The following is a 14,960-nucleotide window of genomic DNA, read 5'->3' as shown; positions in this document are numbered from 1 at the left end:
TTTTTCTTCTCCTACTTAATTTGACAGACTCAGTCTCCACAAAATGAAGAACAGCGAACAAATTTAGTTGGCATTTAACTTTATTGCAAGATAAAATAAATAGATACCTTAGAAAATGCATTGAGAGGGGCATGCAGCTTGTTGCATTCCATCATGATTTCAGCTTTATATAAATTTCAGAAATCCACATCTACTTTAAGTTCAAGAAAATACCACTACAGCACTTACTCAGTATTGCAGTTATGCAGACAAATGCCCTGATAGAGCAGCGTATAGAAGGTCCTACGCAATGGCAAAGCTTGTTACAGTAACCTCAGGAGTAATTGTAGTTTTAGTATCTCTTGCTCCTGAAATGCAGTACTAGAGAGGGTAAGTGCAAGAATGAATGAATCAAGACTGACACACAGTGCTTAAATTCTTATGTATTAGCAAGTCCTGTACTGCTGCTGTCCCAAACCACAGTAAATTTAGGAAAAATTACAAAATATAAATCTAATCAAAGTAGAATTACTTTTAAGTTATAAAACTGTTCTGTAAATAATAACTTTGAAGGCAAATGTGTTTGAGGCTTTTGGCAACACTCTCAAGATAGTCTTTATGGTTGCAGCAAGAAAACAAACTGGCAAGTTAGACTCAATTAAGAAGGAACTATTTTTACAAAAAGCTAATACATTCAGCCATATCTGTCAGTTTACAAAGTAATGGTTCATGTACACTGCTCTGCTTCTGAGCAGATGTGGCAGTGCAGCTTAACAAAACTTGCTGACTGTTTTGCTAAAGAATGACTGACACAGCTTTCAAAATTCTTAACAGGCATTAATCAAAATGCTAAGATTACTGTAACTGAGGCACTAATACCGCTTTAAACAGTCATAAGCACGCGACATGATTTGACACTGTATAGGGCACTAATATGGCATGAACGTGCTGCAGTGCCTTGAAGATCTGTAGAGTGCAGCAGAAATCAATCGCATGGAATTAACAGGGAAGAACATGTAGTTAGAAGTAACGACTGCTCGCTGGCCCTATGTAAGACCCAATAAGAACTGTAAATTAGATACAGAATATGAGAGTGACACCACCTTGTGTCCACTTCAGGTTAAGCTGGCTTGTGCATTCTAGTGATTTCCTTAACAACCAGGGCTTCCTGGGACTGATTAGTTCTACAACCACCCCCTTTTGTTCCTCTAACTTTTCCCCTTTGATTATCAAATATTCTGCCACAGTGTGCACTCTCCCCAGGAGACTAATATAAAATCACCTTCCCTTGAAAAGATTAAATGCAATGAATTTTAAAATCCAATTTTGCCTCTTGTCATGGAGTAGCCAAGTTTGGCTTCGTTGTTGATGAAGGACATCAATCCCAGGTAGGTTTCGATCAGGAGAGGACGCTCCAGCACTAGCACACCGTTAGCCCTTCCTGGCAATGGACACTCCTTGTGGGCCTTCTTCACAGCTTGAATTAGCTGGGTCTTAAAGTTTTCCAACTGAAAGAAAAAAAAAAGATGTTTTTCCATTGTTTTAAAAAGTGTTAAGCTTTCACAGGCAAAGAGCTGCTGATGTTGAAGTTCAAAGCATTAACACTACAGCTGTAGTTGTGATGGACCTTGCATGTCATAATCTTTACTGTCTGACATTTAACATGGAGAATGGGGAGACAGCTTGCAGCTCTAAGTTCTGTCTTTGATTTAGCTGCTTCTGTTTGATTTACCTGCTGTGTCTTTTCAAAAATAATCTAAGTAGTATCCAGCCTATGATACCAAGAAGCCATCTAGAATAGGAGAGGCGATTTCCTTACTAGGCAGAGGGACGTGATCTTCTCATCAGCGTCTGCCATGGGATGTTCAGTGAAGGTGGCGTACGGGACGCTTGTGGACCACGGGTTCCATCGGCTGATGAAGGAGGCACGGCTTTGCTTGTCCCACTGAATGCGAACCCCAATGCCTTCTCGCCTGATGTGGAGGACAGCAGAATTGACACAATTTTTTTAGTCTTTGCAGTGAGTTTAATTAGAGGAGTACCTTCTGAAAGTCCTACTTAAAACTGGCAGCTAAACTGTTTGGTAATATGCTTTTCTCTAGGAAAGTGATAAAATAATTAAACTTTAAATAATTCCATCCCTGAAACACGTAAGGAGACGTTCAGCTAAGTGCAAAAAGGTAAAGCTGATGAGACATCTAGGACACAAAGGCTAAGCCATATTGTCTGCAGTGACCTACACTTCAGTATGACCTGACCTTTACTCCTGGCTTTCTAATACTGCTCCGGTGCTGCTGCTGCTCACTGCGTTATCTAATGGCAATGAACTTCTCCCACATCTGCTGGTCTTGTCCTGGAGCAAATCGCTTTTAATGCAACTAGTAAGTGTCCAAGCAAGACCGCAGCTACTCTGATCTTCCAAAGAAGTTTCAGTAACTGTAAATGAAGTCAACGAGTTAACACCAGCAAGAGGAAGAATTCTCAAAAGGTGCCCAATGTTTAAAACCACAGGTTGTCAGCCCACGCTACTTAGGGTAATGCTACAATATTACTGCATCAACTTACTTGTTCAGAGATTTAGGTGGGAACTCAAACTCTCCTACAGAGATTGTATCAACTGCATTGAGTGAGATCCTCGTCACGTGCTGGCACTGCAGGCTGATGAAGTCGTATTTACAGATCAGAAGGGACCGGTCTGTGATGAGCACGAGACGCTCCTTCTCGTTGTTCCAGTGGTCAATTCTGGGAAGGTAACGAGAGCGAGCCTTAGGGGTCTTCTTGGCTGTTGCCACGTTGCTTGGTGTTGCCACATTTACTAAATCAATAACTGCATTTGTGCAAGGACAGGGTAGAGAAATAGTCTTCTGTAACTGTGTAGTGACTTAACGTTTTCATCTGGAAGCGCATCTGCACACCCAAATCGTCAGTTTCTTCACGTTTAACACAAGATCTTACCTTTTCCTGCATGTTTTACCACACTACCTTCTTGAACCACCACAGCTGAGACAACTTCATCCTCAGGGCATCTAAAGCTGCTCCTACTTTCACTCTGAGGGCGATGAAATCAGCATTCAAACTTGACACCTACTAGAGCTTATTTTTACCACTTTGACCGTCTTACAAAAATTAACAAACGTCGTTTCACCAGGAACAGAAACATAAAGCTGACGAGCCCACGATTATTCTCATGGTGCAATGGTGAATTACAGCCAGGGGCTGCACAGAGCCTCTCTGGGGGACAGGGCACGCTCCCTGCCGCCCCGAGGCGTGCTGTGGGGTACAGCCTGGAGCTGGCTGCTGCCTGCAATGGGCAAACTGGGGCCAAAAAATGGGAAATTGGGGCCAGGAAATGAGGGCAGGGGGCTGGGATTTGGGGGCTGTGGGTTGCCTGCAGCCAGCAGCAGCTCCTGCCTGGCCCCCAGCCCCTCACATTCCGTCCCCCCCCGTTCAGCTCCGCTCACCACGAGGGGCCGGGCCCCCTGTACCCCATCGCCCCCCCCCCCCAGCCCCCTTTTACCCCCCATTTTCCCCCCCCAGCCCCCTTACTCCGCCAGCAGCCACACGCTCTGCACCTCCCCGTCCTCGGCGGGTGTCAGCACGGCGCGGATCTCCCCCACCGCCTGCTCCACGGCTCCGGGCTGCGGGGAGAGCAACGGGACGGGGGCGGTGAGGCGAGGGGGGGGAAATTTGGGGAAATTCAGGGGAAATTCGGGAAAAGGGGGGGGTGGGTGCCGGGGCCGGGCCCTACCCGGAACACGAAGAAGTCCCGCAGGCGGCCGCGGCGGGTGGCGGTGCGCACGGGGAGCGGCCTCAGGCTCTGCCGGGCCGGGGGCGCCGGGGGTCCGCGGGGGGACAGCGGCACCGGGGCCGCCACCCCCAGCACGGCCGCGGGGCCGCAGCCCCCCGGGGGGCCGCCCGCGGCATCGCCCAGCGCCAACATGGCGGGGGAGGGGCGGGGCTGAGGGGGGGCGGGGCGAACAGGGGGCGGGGCTGAGGGGAGGGAGCCGGGGAGGGGGCGGGGCTTGGGGGAGGGTTAGGGTTAGGGTTGGAGTTAGGGATGGGGTTGGATTTAGGGTCAGGGGTTGGAGTTAGGGTTGGGGTTTTATTTAGGGTTGGGGTTGGAGTTAGAGTTAGGGTCAAGGGTTGGGGTTGGGGTTGGGGTTGGGGTTGGGGTCGGGGTTAGATTTGGGGTTGGAGTTGGGGTTGGGGTTAGGATTAGATTTAGGGTTAGGGTCAGGGGTTAGATTTAGGGTTAGGGTCAGGGGTTAGATTTAGGATTAGGGTCAGGGGTTAGATTTAGGGTCAAGGGTTAGTTTTAAGGTTAGATTTAGTGTTGGGATTAGATTTAGGGTTAGGATTAGTGGTTAGATTTAGTGTTGGGGTTGGATTTAGGGTTAGGGGTTTAGATTTAGGGTTGGAGTTGGATTTAGGGATGGGGTTGGATTTAGGGTCGGGTTGGAGTTAGGATTAGATTTAGGGTTTGGCTTGGATTTAGGGTCAGGGGTTAGATTTAGGGTTAGGGTTGGAGTTAGGGTTGGGGTTGGGGTAGGGGTTAGGGTTAGGTTTAGATTTAGGGTTGGGATTAGGGTTAGATTTAGGGTTAGGGTCAGGGGTTAGATTTAGGGTTAGGGTCAGGGGTTAGATTTAGGGTCAAGGGTTAGTTTTAAGGTTAGATTTAGTGTTGGGATTAGATTTAGGGTTAGGATTAGTGGCTAGATTTAGTGTTGGGGTTGGATTTAGGGTTAGGGTTAGGGGTCAGATTTAGGGTTGGGGTTGCTTTAGGTTCAGGGGTTAGGTTTAGGATTAGATTTAGGGTCAGGGATTAGATTTAGGGTTAGGGTTATATTTAGCATTAGGGTTTTGGTTCAGGTTAGGGTTTGGGTTAGAAGGGTTAAGGTTTGGGTTAGATTTAGGGTTAATATTTGGCTTAGCTTTACGTTTAGGGCTAGGATTCAGGTTAGGTTTAGGGTTAGGGTTCAGCTTCATGTCTGGCCTTGGGTTCAGGTTTTGCTTTTGGTTTTTGTTTATGTTTGGGGTAGGGTTTGGGGTGGCCGCACTGGCAGTGGTGTCACCAAGCAGGGCTTGCACCGGTCCAGGCCCTCGCCCGCTCCTGGTGCTGAGGACACGGGGCAGGGGCGCAGATTGTGGCTGTGACCCCACTGCCCAGAGGCACAGCAAGGGGCAGCCCCAAAGCTGGAGCCCCAAAGCTGGAGCCCCGGCAGCAAAGGTGAAATGATGCGGGGGAACCACTGGCAAGTTCACGTTTGCGTTTTCCCAGCCTCTGTCTTTATTGCGGATATTATCTCGGCTCTTTTTAGAGCCCCGCTGCCTCCCTGACCTCCTGCCCGCAGCCCTCGCTCCCACGAGCACAGGGGGACAGCAAACCTCACCTGGAGAAGGGGCTTTGGAGGGCACCGCGGGGCTGGCTTACAGCAGCAAAGCCGCTGAGACTACCAAACCTCTCACCAGAATACAATATTTATTAATAAAACCTTCTTAAGGGCTGTCACAGCTCTCCTCCGTGCGGGTGTTTCTCAGAACTCGGGTTCCCCGCTGCCAGCCTGACGTGACACTTTGCTGCTCGGGTAGGAGGCTGCGGGTCCCGTTCTCTTCAGCGCTGCTCGGAGCAGAGCTGAGGTGCTACCTGCTGCTTCCTCTGCCTGTTTGTGAGGGGAAGAACGTGGGCTTGTGCGAGGATCATTGTGACCCTCGGAACAACTCTGCCTCGACAAGAGAACTGGAGGGATCCCCGGGTGGGAAGAGAGCTGCAGCGCTGCTGCCCCGCTGCTCCTTGCCTCCTGTGGTGCCGGTCAGCCCCATCCATCCGTCCTGGAAGGGAGGAGACAGAGCAGACTCCTGGCAGCTCTTCAGGCCTTGCTGTGTCTGCAAAGAGCAGTGGTAACTCCACTGATGCTCCTGGTAGGTTTTTGGGGTGAAGATGTTTGGAGGAGAGTGGAGCGGGGCTGGGGAGAGGGACCCCACTGCGAGCTGCCTGGGCTTGGGCAGGTCTGGGTCGTTCTGCAGTCACCCAGCTGCAGTAAAATCCGTGTCCTCCCCTCTTTTTCTGCTCTCCCCTTCAGAGCAGGGAGCTGTTTAATCCTGCTCCCCAGCTCCCTCTGCCCAGTGCCATCTCCCCGAGGCTCTGGTCCTTCAGCAGTGCCCTTCCAGCGCTGCGCCTTCCCCATGAGCCCCACACACAGAGCACGACTCCCTTGGGAAGAGAGCAGGGTTTTTTTTTTCTGTTGGAGTGCGTAGAAGGAATAAATCTTTGCAGGATGCCTTAGATTGGCTGGAAAGGGCTTTGGGATGGTGTGGATAGAAGTTGCCCTTGGTAGTAGTGCAAAGGGGCTGTCGGGGAAACAAACCCACAGCGTCCGCGCTGCGGTTCCGCAGGGTTCCCCCTCCTCTGGTGGGAGGGATTTGTGGCTGTCAGCAAGAGGAGAAAGGAGAGCGTGTGAGCGAGAGGAGCTAGACCTGGGAAAGCAGGAGGGAAGTTTGGCTGCTCGGTGGAAACGCCGGGGGGCTGCTGGCTCCGTCTCCGGGGGAGCGAGGAGGGAAGGCAGGATGGCCGCGGCCCCGCAGGTGGGCTGAGCGAGCTCACCGCCTGCTGCTGGGGCAGCCCTCGGGGTTTGGTGGCTGGGGGACACCCTGGGGAGCTCCCCGCTTCATCCATCCCCTGCTGGGTGCTGGGTACAGGCTGCCTGGCCGCGTGGCACGGGACCACAGAGCAGCAAAACCCCCATGGGGCTTCGCTGCTGGATGGGACCCGGCCCCAGCGAGCCCCCGGGGCTTTGCACCTTGCCGGGAAGCAGAGGCCAGAAGGAGAGGTCAGCCCCACGCTCCTCGCTGCTAGCAGACGGGTGCGAGGAGCCAGGTTTGGTTCTGGCAGCAGCCCAGCGGCGAGCTGCGTCCTGACCACGTCCCACGGACAGGGGAACCGTGCTGAGCCCGGCCCGACGGGAGGAAGCCTCCAGGAGCGATAAATCCGCCCGGCGGAGCCCAGCAGGGATCCCTGCGTGCCGGAGAGCATCGCCCGTTGAGGAACGAGGACCTGCTCGTGTGCTCCAGGTGCCCGCGAGGTTTCCGAGCTCCCACTGGCGGCACCTGGGGAGCAGAGAGGAGCCGGAGCCATGGAGCCTCCTGCGCTCGCCCTGTCCCTCATCCTCGCGCTGCGAATATCCTCGCTTGCTTCTGGGACCAAACTCCAGCCCTACATGTGAGTAGATCCCGAGGGGATTTGTAGGGCAGGGGACTGCCAAGCGGAGGCTAAATGCAAGATTTTAAAATCAAGGGGGAAGGGAGGTGCAGGGAGGGGTTTTGGGGAGGGTTGTTTCGTGGTTCTTTATCCAGTACCAAATGAATTTAAAGTTAAAAGAAACTTAAAAGTCTGTACAGTCCCTGCTTGTAGAAGGTAATTCGCTGTCTTTGACTGAAGTGTTGCTATTGTGTGAGCACAAGAGCCGATTATTGTGCAAATAGTTTGACCTTTCCTCACAGAGCTGCTGTTTTATTGCACTTTGTGTCTCCTCGGTGCTTCTTTCCCCCCCTTTTCCCGTTACTCCAGGAGCACGTAGTCCTTTCTTTTTAATTGAATTTTACAGTTCCAGTTGGGTGTTAATCATTTAGCTTCTTTGGAAAACTTCCTCGTGAGCTTGGTCCCCTGCCAGCAGATGATCTCTGGATGCAGGGGTTGCTCTCATTCCTTTGGTAAATGAGCCCAGCGTTGCATGGTGCTGTCATGGCAAGCTGCTCCCCCCAAGGTTTTGGACATTTGGGTTTAGGAAAGGGGGAGCAGGGTCCTTTCCAGCAGCTTTGGCTCAGTTGCTTTTTCCCCCCATGTAAGGGATTTTGTGCCTCTGCTTTGACAAGCACTTTTAGGATTCTTGGACGAGGCACTGGAGACAAGATGTGTGCCAAAGCATCAGAGAAAAGAAAATGCCAGCAGCTGGAAGTGCTGCCCCTTCCCATGGGCACCGCTGACGATGCCTGTGGCACACAGACCCGCTCTTTGGGGACACAAAACCCTCCTTCACTGGGACAAATTGCACCAAGCATCGCTGCTGCCATGGTTTTGGAGACACAGAGGGCTCAGGGGCGAGGCATGTAGGTACCAGCAAAGGGAGGGGACAGCCAAGGGGAAAATGCCAGGGTCCCAGGGGTGTTTCCAGGCTGGCTGCAGCGGCGTCACCGAGTGTCCTGGGGCAGTGAGATGCCAGCTGTGAACTCCAGTCTCCACCACCTCCCAGTTACTTGGTTCAACCTTTTATTTTTGTGGAAATGCACAGTCTCTTGCAGGGAGTCTGAAGCAATAGAAGCATTCCCAGGTAATGAATGGCCCCATAACATTAATTCAGGGACAAATATTCCCTTCTTTGTCCTTAGTTAAAACTCCTGACTGCTATTTGCTGAGGAAGAGCTAGGATTAGGAAAGAAATACAGCACAAAAGCTGCTTTCCTGCTGCCTTTTCTCCATCTTGTCTCCCACCTGTGAAACACCAGCTTGTGCTGTGCTCTTGACAGCTCTCCAGCATTTCCCCACGGCAGACACCGCACGTGGCCGGGGATCTTCCCGCTGTCCCTGGGGATGCCGTGGGGGCGGCGGAGCCAAATTCTGCCACAGCCACAGCCCCACGCTGCTGTCTCTCTGTGCCAGGCCACACGTCTGCGCGGAGCCGGAGCTGGCGCTGGTGGGGCGCCGGGAGCCCTGCGCCCGGGCGCACGCCCGCACGGTCAGGGTGTGGAGGCAGGACTGCGCGGGACGGAGCTGGTGCACGGGCTACGAGCGCAGGTAGGTGCTCTGCCATCGCGTCCTCGTGCCATAGCGTCGTGCTGCTCGGTTGTAATACCACCGAGGAGCTCGTGCTGGTGCCGTGGGAGGGTGGTGTGGCTGCGTTTCTCCGTGCCGGAGAGGAGCCTGTTGGGCAGCCGCTGCCGGGCTCCACAAAGCCGTGCTTCAGCCCCCGCAGCCGAAAGCTGAGCAGCAAATTGCTGTGGTTGTTCAGATAATTGGGGGTTCGTTTCTGAGCTGGGAGGCAAGGAGGGGCTGCAGGGGGAGGAGATGTGCAGCAGTGTGACCCATCGCCTTTCCGTCCCTCCACGGCAGCCAAATGGCCGTGTCCCCCACCTCCCCCTGCCCTCCACCTGCTTTCCTGGCCTCGCTAAGCAGCTACAGGCCTTTACAATATCACAGTAATGATTTCAAAGAAGCATCTTGGACTAGAGACAGCTTTTAAGTCTCGAATTCAGGAATTCTTCCTAACCTGTAATTGCTGGTAATTACCTCGGTGATGATATCTGTGCAGCAGGAGGAAGGGAGCGAACAGAGTCCGGCTTTTGGCTGTGTTTAAGAGAGGACTTTGAAATGAAAGGTGCCTCGGCTGCTGCCACTTCAAAGGCTGGGAGCTCTTCAGTCCCAGCCGTCCCTTTAGTCCTTTAATGTGCGTTTTTGACACTGTAAATCAAGGAGCTGAAAGGAAAAAACCCTCTGTTGCACTTCATTATAAATACCAGAGCAGCCCCATGCTAAAACTCGGTTCCTGCCAGAAGCAGGGAGGTGAAGCCTGGAGGTGCTGCAAGGCAGAGCGAGGTTTGGCCGTGGAGTTTTAAAAGCAAGGAGAATAAAAGGAATTGCAGCCAAGCTGCCCCAGGAGAGATTTTGCTCCCTGTCCCTCGGCTCTGGGTAGCTCCTGGGCCGTGCTTTTTGGGGCTCCTGGCAAAGCGATGCTTCTGCTGCCGGTTGTGCAGCCTCCCCAGCAGGCGGTGACTTTGCTTAGCCCCCGGTAACCAAACTGGGGGGTGACGGCGCTGTCCCTGGGGGCTGGAAGTGGATTTCCCAGCAGCAGGACACAGCAGGAGCTTTTAAGCCTGGGTTCCATTAGTTCTGGCTCATTCAACTCTGTCTGTGCCAGGGACTCCTGAAAACACAGAGGAAAACAGAAATGTCGACGATACTTTATCTGCTCTGCGGTTCTTTCCAGCCCACAGCATCCAGATACCCGCAGGCAGTCGGGGTTGTCAAAATATTTGCAGTTCCTTGAGAACCCCCAGGGGTGGCTGTGCCAGGTGGCGCTCACCCAGGCCGTGGAGGTGAGGTTGTTCGGGTGCTGCCGGGGGCAGAAAGCAGCCCAGGGCTCGTCCTGAGCTCTGCGGCCTCACCGGGTCCCTTAGACCTGAAAGGGTGAGAAAATTCCCTTCCTGCACACCAGATAACCCAGCTCCCTGGCCCATGAGAGACAGAACAAAGAAGGCTTCCTGTCACCACAAGGACATTTGCTTTTGTTTCTCGTATTCCTTATTTCTGACAGAGACTGGCTTTAGAGAGCCCGTGGTTTATCATATTTTTGTCCTGGAAGAAAAGTGAAGAATATTTTTTTCTTTCAGCCCTCTTGACCTAAATGTACCTACAAGTGTTCTCGTAGGTAGCATAGCAGAGCTGAGGAACATGTTCCTTTACCCACTTTCTCCTGATTTAAATAGGAAACAAGGGAATTGTTGAGGATAGAAGCATGCTGTGGTCGGTATTATTCTTTCTCCAAATTCTTGCAATGCCATTTTCTCATCATTTCTCAGCCTATGCAGGACAGGTAGAAGAGGCTGCTGGCTACCTTGCAGCCCTTCTGGATCACATTTTCCCCAATCCCACCAGCTCTGCCCCAGCCCCAGGACTTGTCCTTCTGGCACCCAGTGCCACAGTGCTAGCAGACCCTGCCGAGGGCATCCACATGGACCTGGGCCTGGTGCTGAGCTGCTCTGCTGCCCCAGTGACTGCACACTGCTGCTTCAGCTTCTCCTGGAACACGAGCATTGCCTTCGTAATTTGTCGACAGCTTGTACAAAAATTGGTATCTGCTGTCGTTTTCCTCAGCTGTGCTTCCATATGCTGGTTGGCACAGAAGGGGAGCTGAAGGTTTCCTTCGCGGGAATCCGTGGTTCACCCTTGTTTCGCTCTGTTTGTAACAACATTCAGACAAAACCAAACAAGGAGAATGAGTTAGGATAAATATTTTGGGTGGACATGTACAGCACATCTGCTGTGCCAAATACTTGTTGTTGTTTGTCTGCTTTGCTTTGGTGGAGCAGTTTTCATGTTCTGCCAAGGAAGCTTTTTAAAATTCAGCTTCAAAAGTTTTATCTCTGTTTCAGTTTTCGCATACACACAACAGCAGAATTCCGGGAGGGGGAAGAAAAGTGTCGCTTTTATTTATTTATGTTCCAGATCAATCCCCGCTCTCCTGCCCCAGCCAGAGCTACGACCCCTGTTGCCTGCACCCCTGGTTCTGCAGGAATTAACCCTGTCCGGGCTGTATTTGCTCTGTTTCAGGACCGTGTACTACACGGGCTACAGGCAGGTGTACGAGGTGCGGTACCAGACGGCGTACAGGTGCTGCCCGGGGTGGTCCCAGCTCGCAGGCGATGCCGGCTGCCTGTACCGTAAGTACCCGCGGCTCCGGGTGCCGCCAGCGCTGTCCTTTTGGCTGAGGATGCTCATTTCAAGTCCCGTGCCTCCAGGAAATGCTGCAACAATGTCTTTAAAAGGAACTTTGTGTTGTTGTTTGTCTGTGTTTTTTAACTTTTTATTTATTTGAGTTGTATGTCAGATTTTCCTCTGGCTCCCCAGCAAGCCCCGTGTTTGCTTTCCGTTTCTGCAGAATTTCCCCCTTGCAGCCTGAAAGGGTTGTCAGAGGCGCGCTCATTTATCCGGCTGCCAAACGCTATTAAACATTTAAAGCCCAAAGTGGTGATTTAAGTGGTGCTGTTGGCAGAAGCTCTGGAAAGCGATGATCCAAGTCCTGAGTGGACTTTTCATTACCCAGCCCTGTAATTGCTGCCTGTGTGACGATGTGGTGAGGGCTCCTCTGCCCCTCGGTTGCTCTCGCTCAGCATTTTGAGAGGCTTGTGTGCTGGGTCCCAGTTCTGCTGCTTTTAAGACTGACGGATCTTGAAAGCCCCCTGCTAGAGGCTGGAGGTCCCTGTGCTTCTTCCCTTCCATCTGCCTGCTGCTTTAGCCTACAGGTGAGCGTTCAGGCCCAGGGGGACCAGCACAGGGTGCCTCAGCATCAGCCACAGAGCAGGAAGCGAGCTGCCAGCGTGGCTGAAATGGTGGCATGGGTAAGATTTGAGGCAAAGACACAGAACTTGAGCCTTTGGGATTCTGTGTTGGCTTGTGAGCTCTGGTGTAATTCGCTGCAGAGCAGGCGCAGAAGCATTTACCTCCCAGCTGTGCGGGGAAGCTGGTGTGTGTGTTCAGATTGGCATGAGTCAGGCTATGGATATGCAAATCTTCATGTAAGTGACGATTCTGTGTTGCTATTGTTGAGGACAGAGGCAGCATTATCCTCACGGGCCGGATCCCTGCCTCCCACTGGGGCTTGGTGTGTGCGAGGGGGGCTGCGCTGCTCCCGCCTCCTCCTGCAGCTGCCTCCAGCTGGGCAATATTGAACCTCAAACTTCGCTTTGGAGAAGGTGAAAGCCAAATGAAATCTGAATCAGACAAAGGTTTGTCTAGGTGTACCTGTAGTCAGACGTCACTGTCAAGGCAGAATCTCATGCGTTCCCCATGTCGGGGTCAGGCTCTGGAGGTGCTCTCCAGCCTGCACCGTGGATGAACAGCTTTGGTTTCAAGTAATAGCCAGGGAAACCAACAAAGCTCTTGGGATCCAACCTGCCTTGCCATCAGGGGGATGAAAGCCAGCAGTTTCCAGCCCCATTGTAGAAGTGGTTTTGATTGTAGTTGACCTACAATATAGGAAAATGGCTCCTGTGCTGGCCGCCCTTTGTTCTGCAGGCAGGCTGCCTGCACCTTCCTCGCACTTTGATGCTTGAAGAAAAAGATAAAAAAAAAAAAACCAGCGAGCTGTCAGCGAGCAGTAACAACCTCAGGTGAACTCCGAACCATGGCTGCGTGGAGGTTTTCCTGCAGGGGACACGAGGGATCCCAGCAGGAAGGAAGAGGTGACAAGGGAGCAAAGCTGCTCGGAGCAGGCTCCTGTGAACAGGAGCCAGGGGAGCTCCAGCACACGTGGGGATGAAATGCTGGGACTCTCCGTACCCGTTTCATACTGCTGGTGTGACAGGCGAGCCTAAGTTTCCAGGAATAAAGCAGGGGCACTCACACACCTCAGGTGCAATATGTGCCGTGGGGAGCTCGTCTCTGTGCCCCTCTGCACAGCCAGGGGCTCCTCCAGGGATCGCCCAGGGTGGGAAGCTCCCGCAGCATCGCCCTGCATCACCTCCCAAGTCGTGGGCTGGACTGGGACAAATGGTCCCAGCCAAGCCAGATCGGGAATCTGTGGTTGTGCCCCAGGTCCTGCCCAGCTCCTGGGGCTGGGATCTGCTGCCGTGATCTGCAGCCCATCCCAGGGACCTGGTTTCTGTGCCAGCAGATCTCCCGTCCGAGGGGCTTGGCGCTGGCGGGGGCGTGATGACTTTTCCTGCTGGTGCGAGCACGGGGACATCTTCCTCTGGGTCCACAGGGAGCGTAGGAAGGGCTGGCCGAGGAAATGAGTCAGTAAAATCGGTGAAGTGCTGAGGCAGGGAAACACGACCAGGGTGTTATTCGCATTAGCGGATTTTCGGCGCTGTGAGCAGCAGCCACAGGCCCGCCTGCCCCCTGCTGCAGTGAAGGGCGGCGAGGTTGTGCCAAACCATGTCAGTGGGATTTGTGGCCCTTCCTGCATGCCTCCAGAGATCACTGGTGGTGCTCCAGCAGCACAGCACTGGGGATTGCTGCACACAATTCAATTGCAGCGGTCGGATGCCGTGAGGTGGAACCATTCCAGTGAATTTATCTTGTCCCTATCATGCTGTGAGCCTTGCAAGGCAGCCTCAATGGGCTGAGCATTGCCAGCAAATGGGCACCGTGGAGCCAGGCTGGGATCCACTGCCTGAAGTCTCATTTTTTGGTGATTTAGGTGAAAGAGTCAGGGAAAACGAAAGAACCTTGCTCTACATTTTGATCACTGCATTATTTCTAGTAGCGTTGAAGCAAGAAAGAAGGAAAGAAATCTTAGGATTGTGCTTCTTGCAGATGTGGAGAGTGAGCAAAACTAAAAAGCTGCAGTGCCTCAGGAGGTTTTGGAGCACAGCTGGACGTGGGAAGTGCCATGAGCCCTCTCTGCCTTGCTGTGTAGGAGGAAACACCCCAGGAAATGTGTGTGACACCAGGCACGGTGCAGCTGGGCAGGGGCTGGAGGTGGTTTCCCAGCTTGCAGTGAACTGCACCAGCCGGGCAGCCTGTCTGGTACGGGGTCACCTCGGTACCTGGGGCTGCACGGCTATGAAAAGTGGCTAAAGCATCAGATCAGGAGATAACTGGCCTTCTGAAGCAACATTTCATCACTGTCTCATTAGTTTGGGTGGGTGAGTGTGTGGACTTCAATGCTGCCTTTGTATTAGTAAATAATCTTTGTTTTGGAGGAGGGGGGATTTGAAAACTCATCAGGTTCTTAAGAAAGCCAAGACTGAGGCTTAAGTGTGTTAGCTGTAATGCACCCAAGGCGCAGAGCCCGGGGAGCTCAGGTGTCAGCGGGAAGGGGACTCGGAAGGAGGCAGGTACAGAAGGTTTAACAGAAAGCTGAGCAGCGTGTGGGAAGTAAGGAGAGAAGCCAGTGTAATTGCTGATTTCTCTGCCGTAAATGTAGGATACGATGTGAGGAAGCCAGCCAGATCCAACGAGTTTAATCAGGAGGTCTCTCAGTCAGGTACCTTTTCATCTTTTTTCCTTTGGTGTGTTGGAAATGAAGAACGCCGAGCTCTTGGGGCCGCTCATCTGATGGCTCCATAGAGAGGTTGGATGTCCCCAGGGCATCTCCTGAGAATGCCGTCTGCTCTCTGGGCTTTGAGCAAGTAAAAGAAGCGACAGAGCACACATCGTTACAATAGGGGTGTGTCTGTGTAGCAAGGGTGCAAAATTATAGGATGTAATATTCACCGAAACGTTGACAAAACCGTAATCAGTGCAAGCCAGATGGGAAGTGTTGCAT

At 52.6% G+C, this 14,960-nt stretch overlaps 1 protein-coding gene across 1 annotated transcript; it reads right to left on the bottom strand.

Annotated features, from left to right (window-relative positions):
• Positions 1-62: 62 nt before the first annotated feature.
• On the bottom strand, positions 63-3,930 carry TPRG1L (tumor protein p63 regulated 1 like). The gene is made up of 5 exons (XM_082776784.1): positions 3,728-3,930; positions 3,526-3,617; positions 2,545-2,721; positions 1,799-1,952; positions 63-1,487 (listed from the first exon to the last, which is right to left on the bottom strand). The coding sequence occupies exons 1-5, from the start codon at positions 3,917-3,919 to the stop codon at positions 1,293-1,295; spliced, it is 810 nt and encodes a 269-aa protein (XP_082632910.1). The 5' UTR covers positions 3,920-3,930; the 3' UTR covers positions 63-1,292.
• Between the last annotated feature and the right edge of the window lie 11,030 nt (positions 3,931-14,960).

The sequence above is a fragment of the Aythya marila genome, assembly GCF_965140915.1.
Source record: "Aythya marila genome assembly, chromosome: 21".
In the NCBI taxonomy this organism is placed as follows: domain Eukaryota; kingdom Metazoa; phylum Chordata; class Aves; order Anseriformes; family Anatidae; genus Aythya; species Aythya marila.
This window is presented reverse-complemented; position numbering and strand designations above follow the sequence as displayed.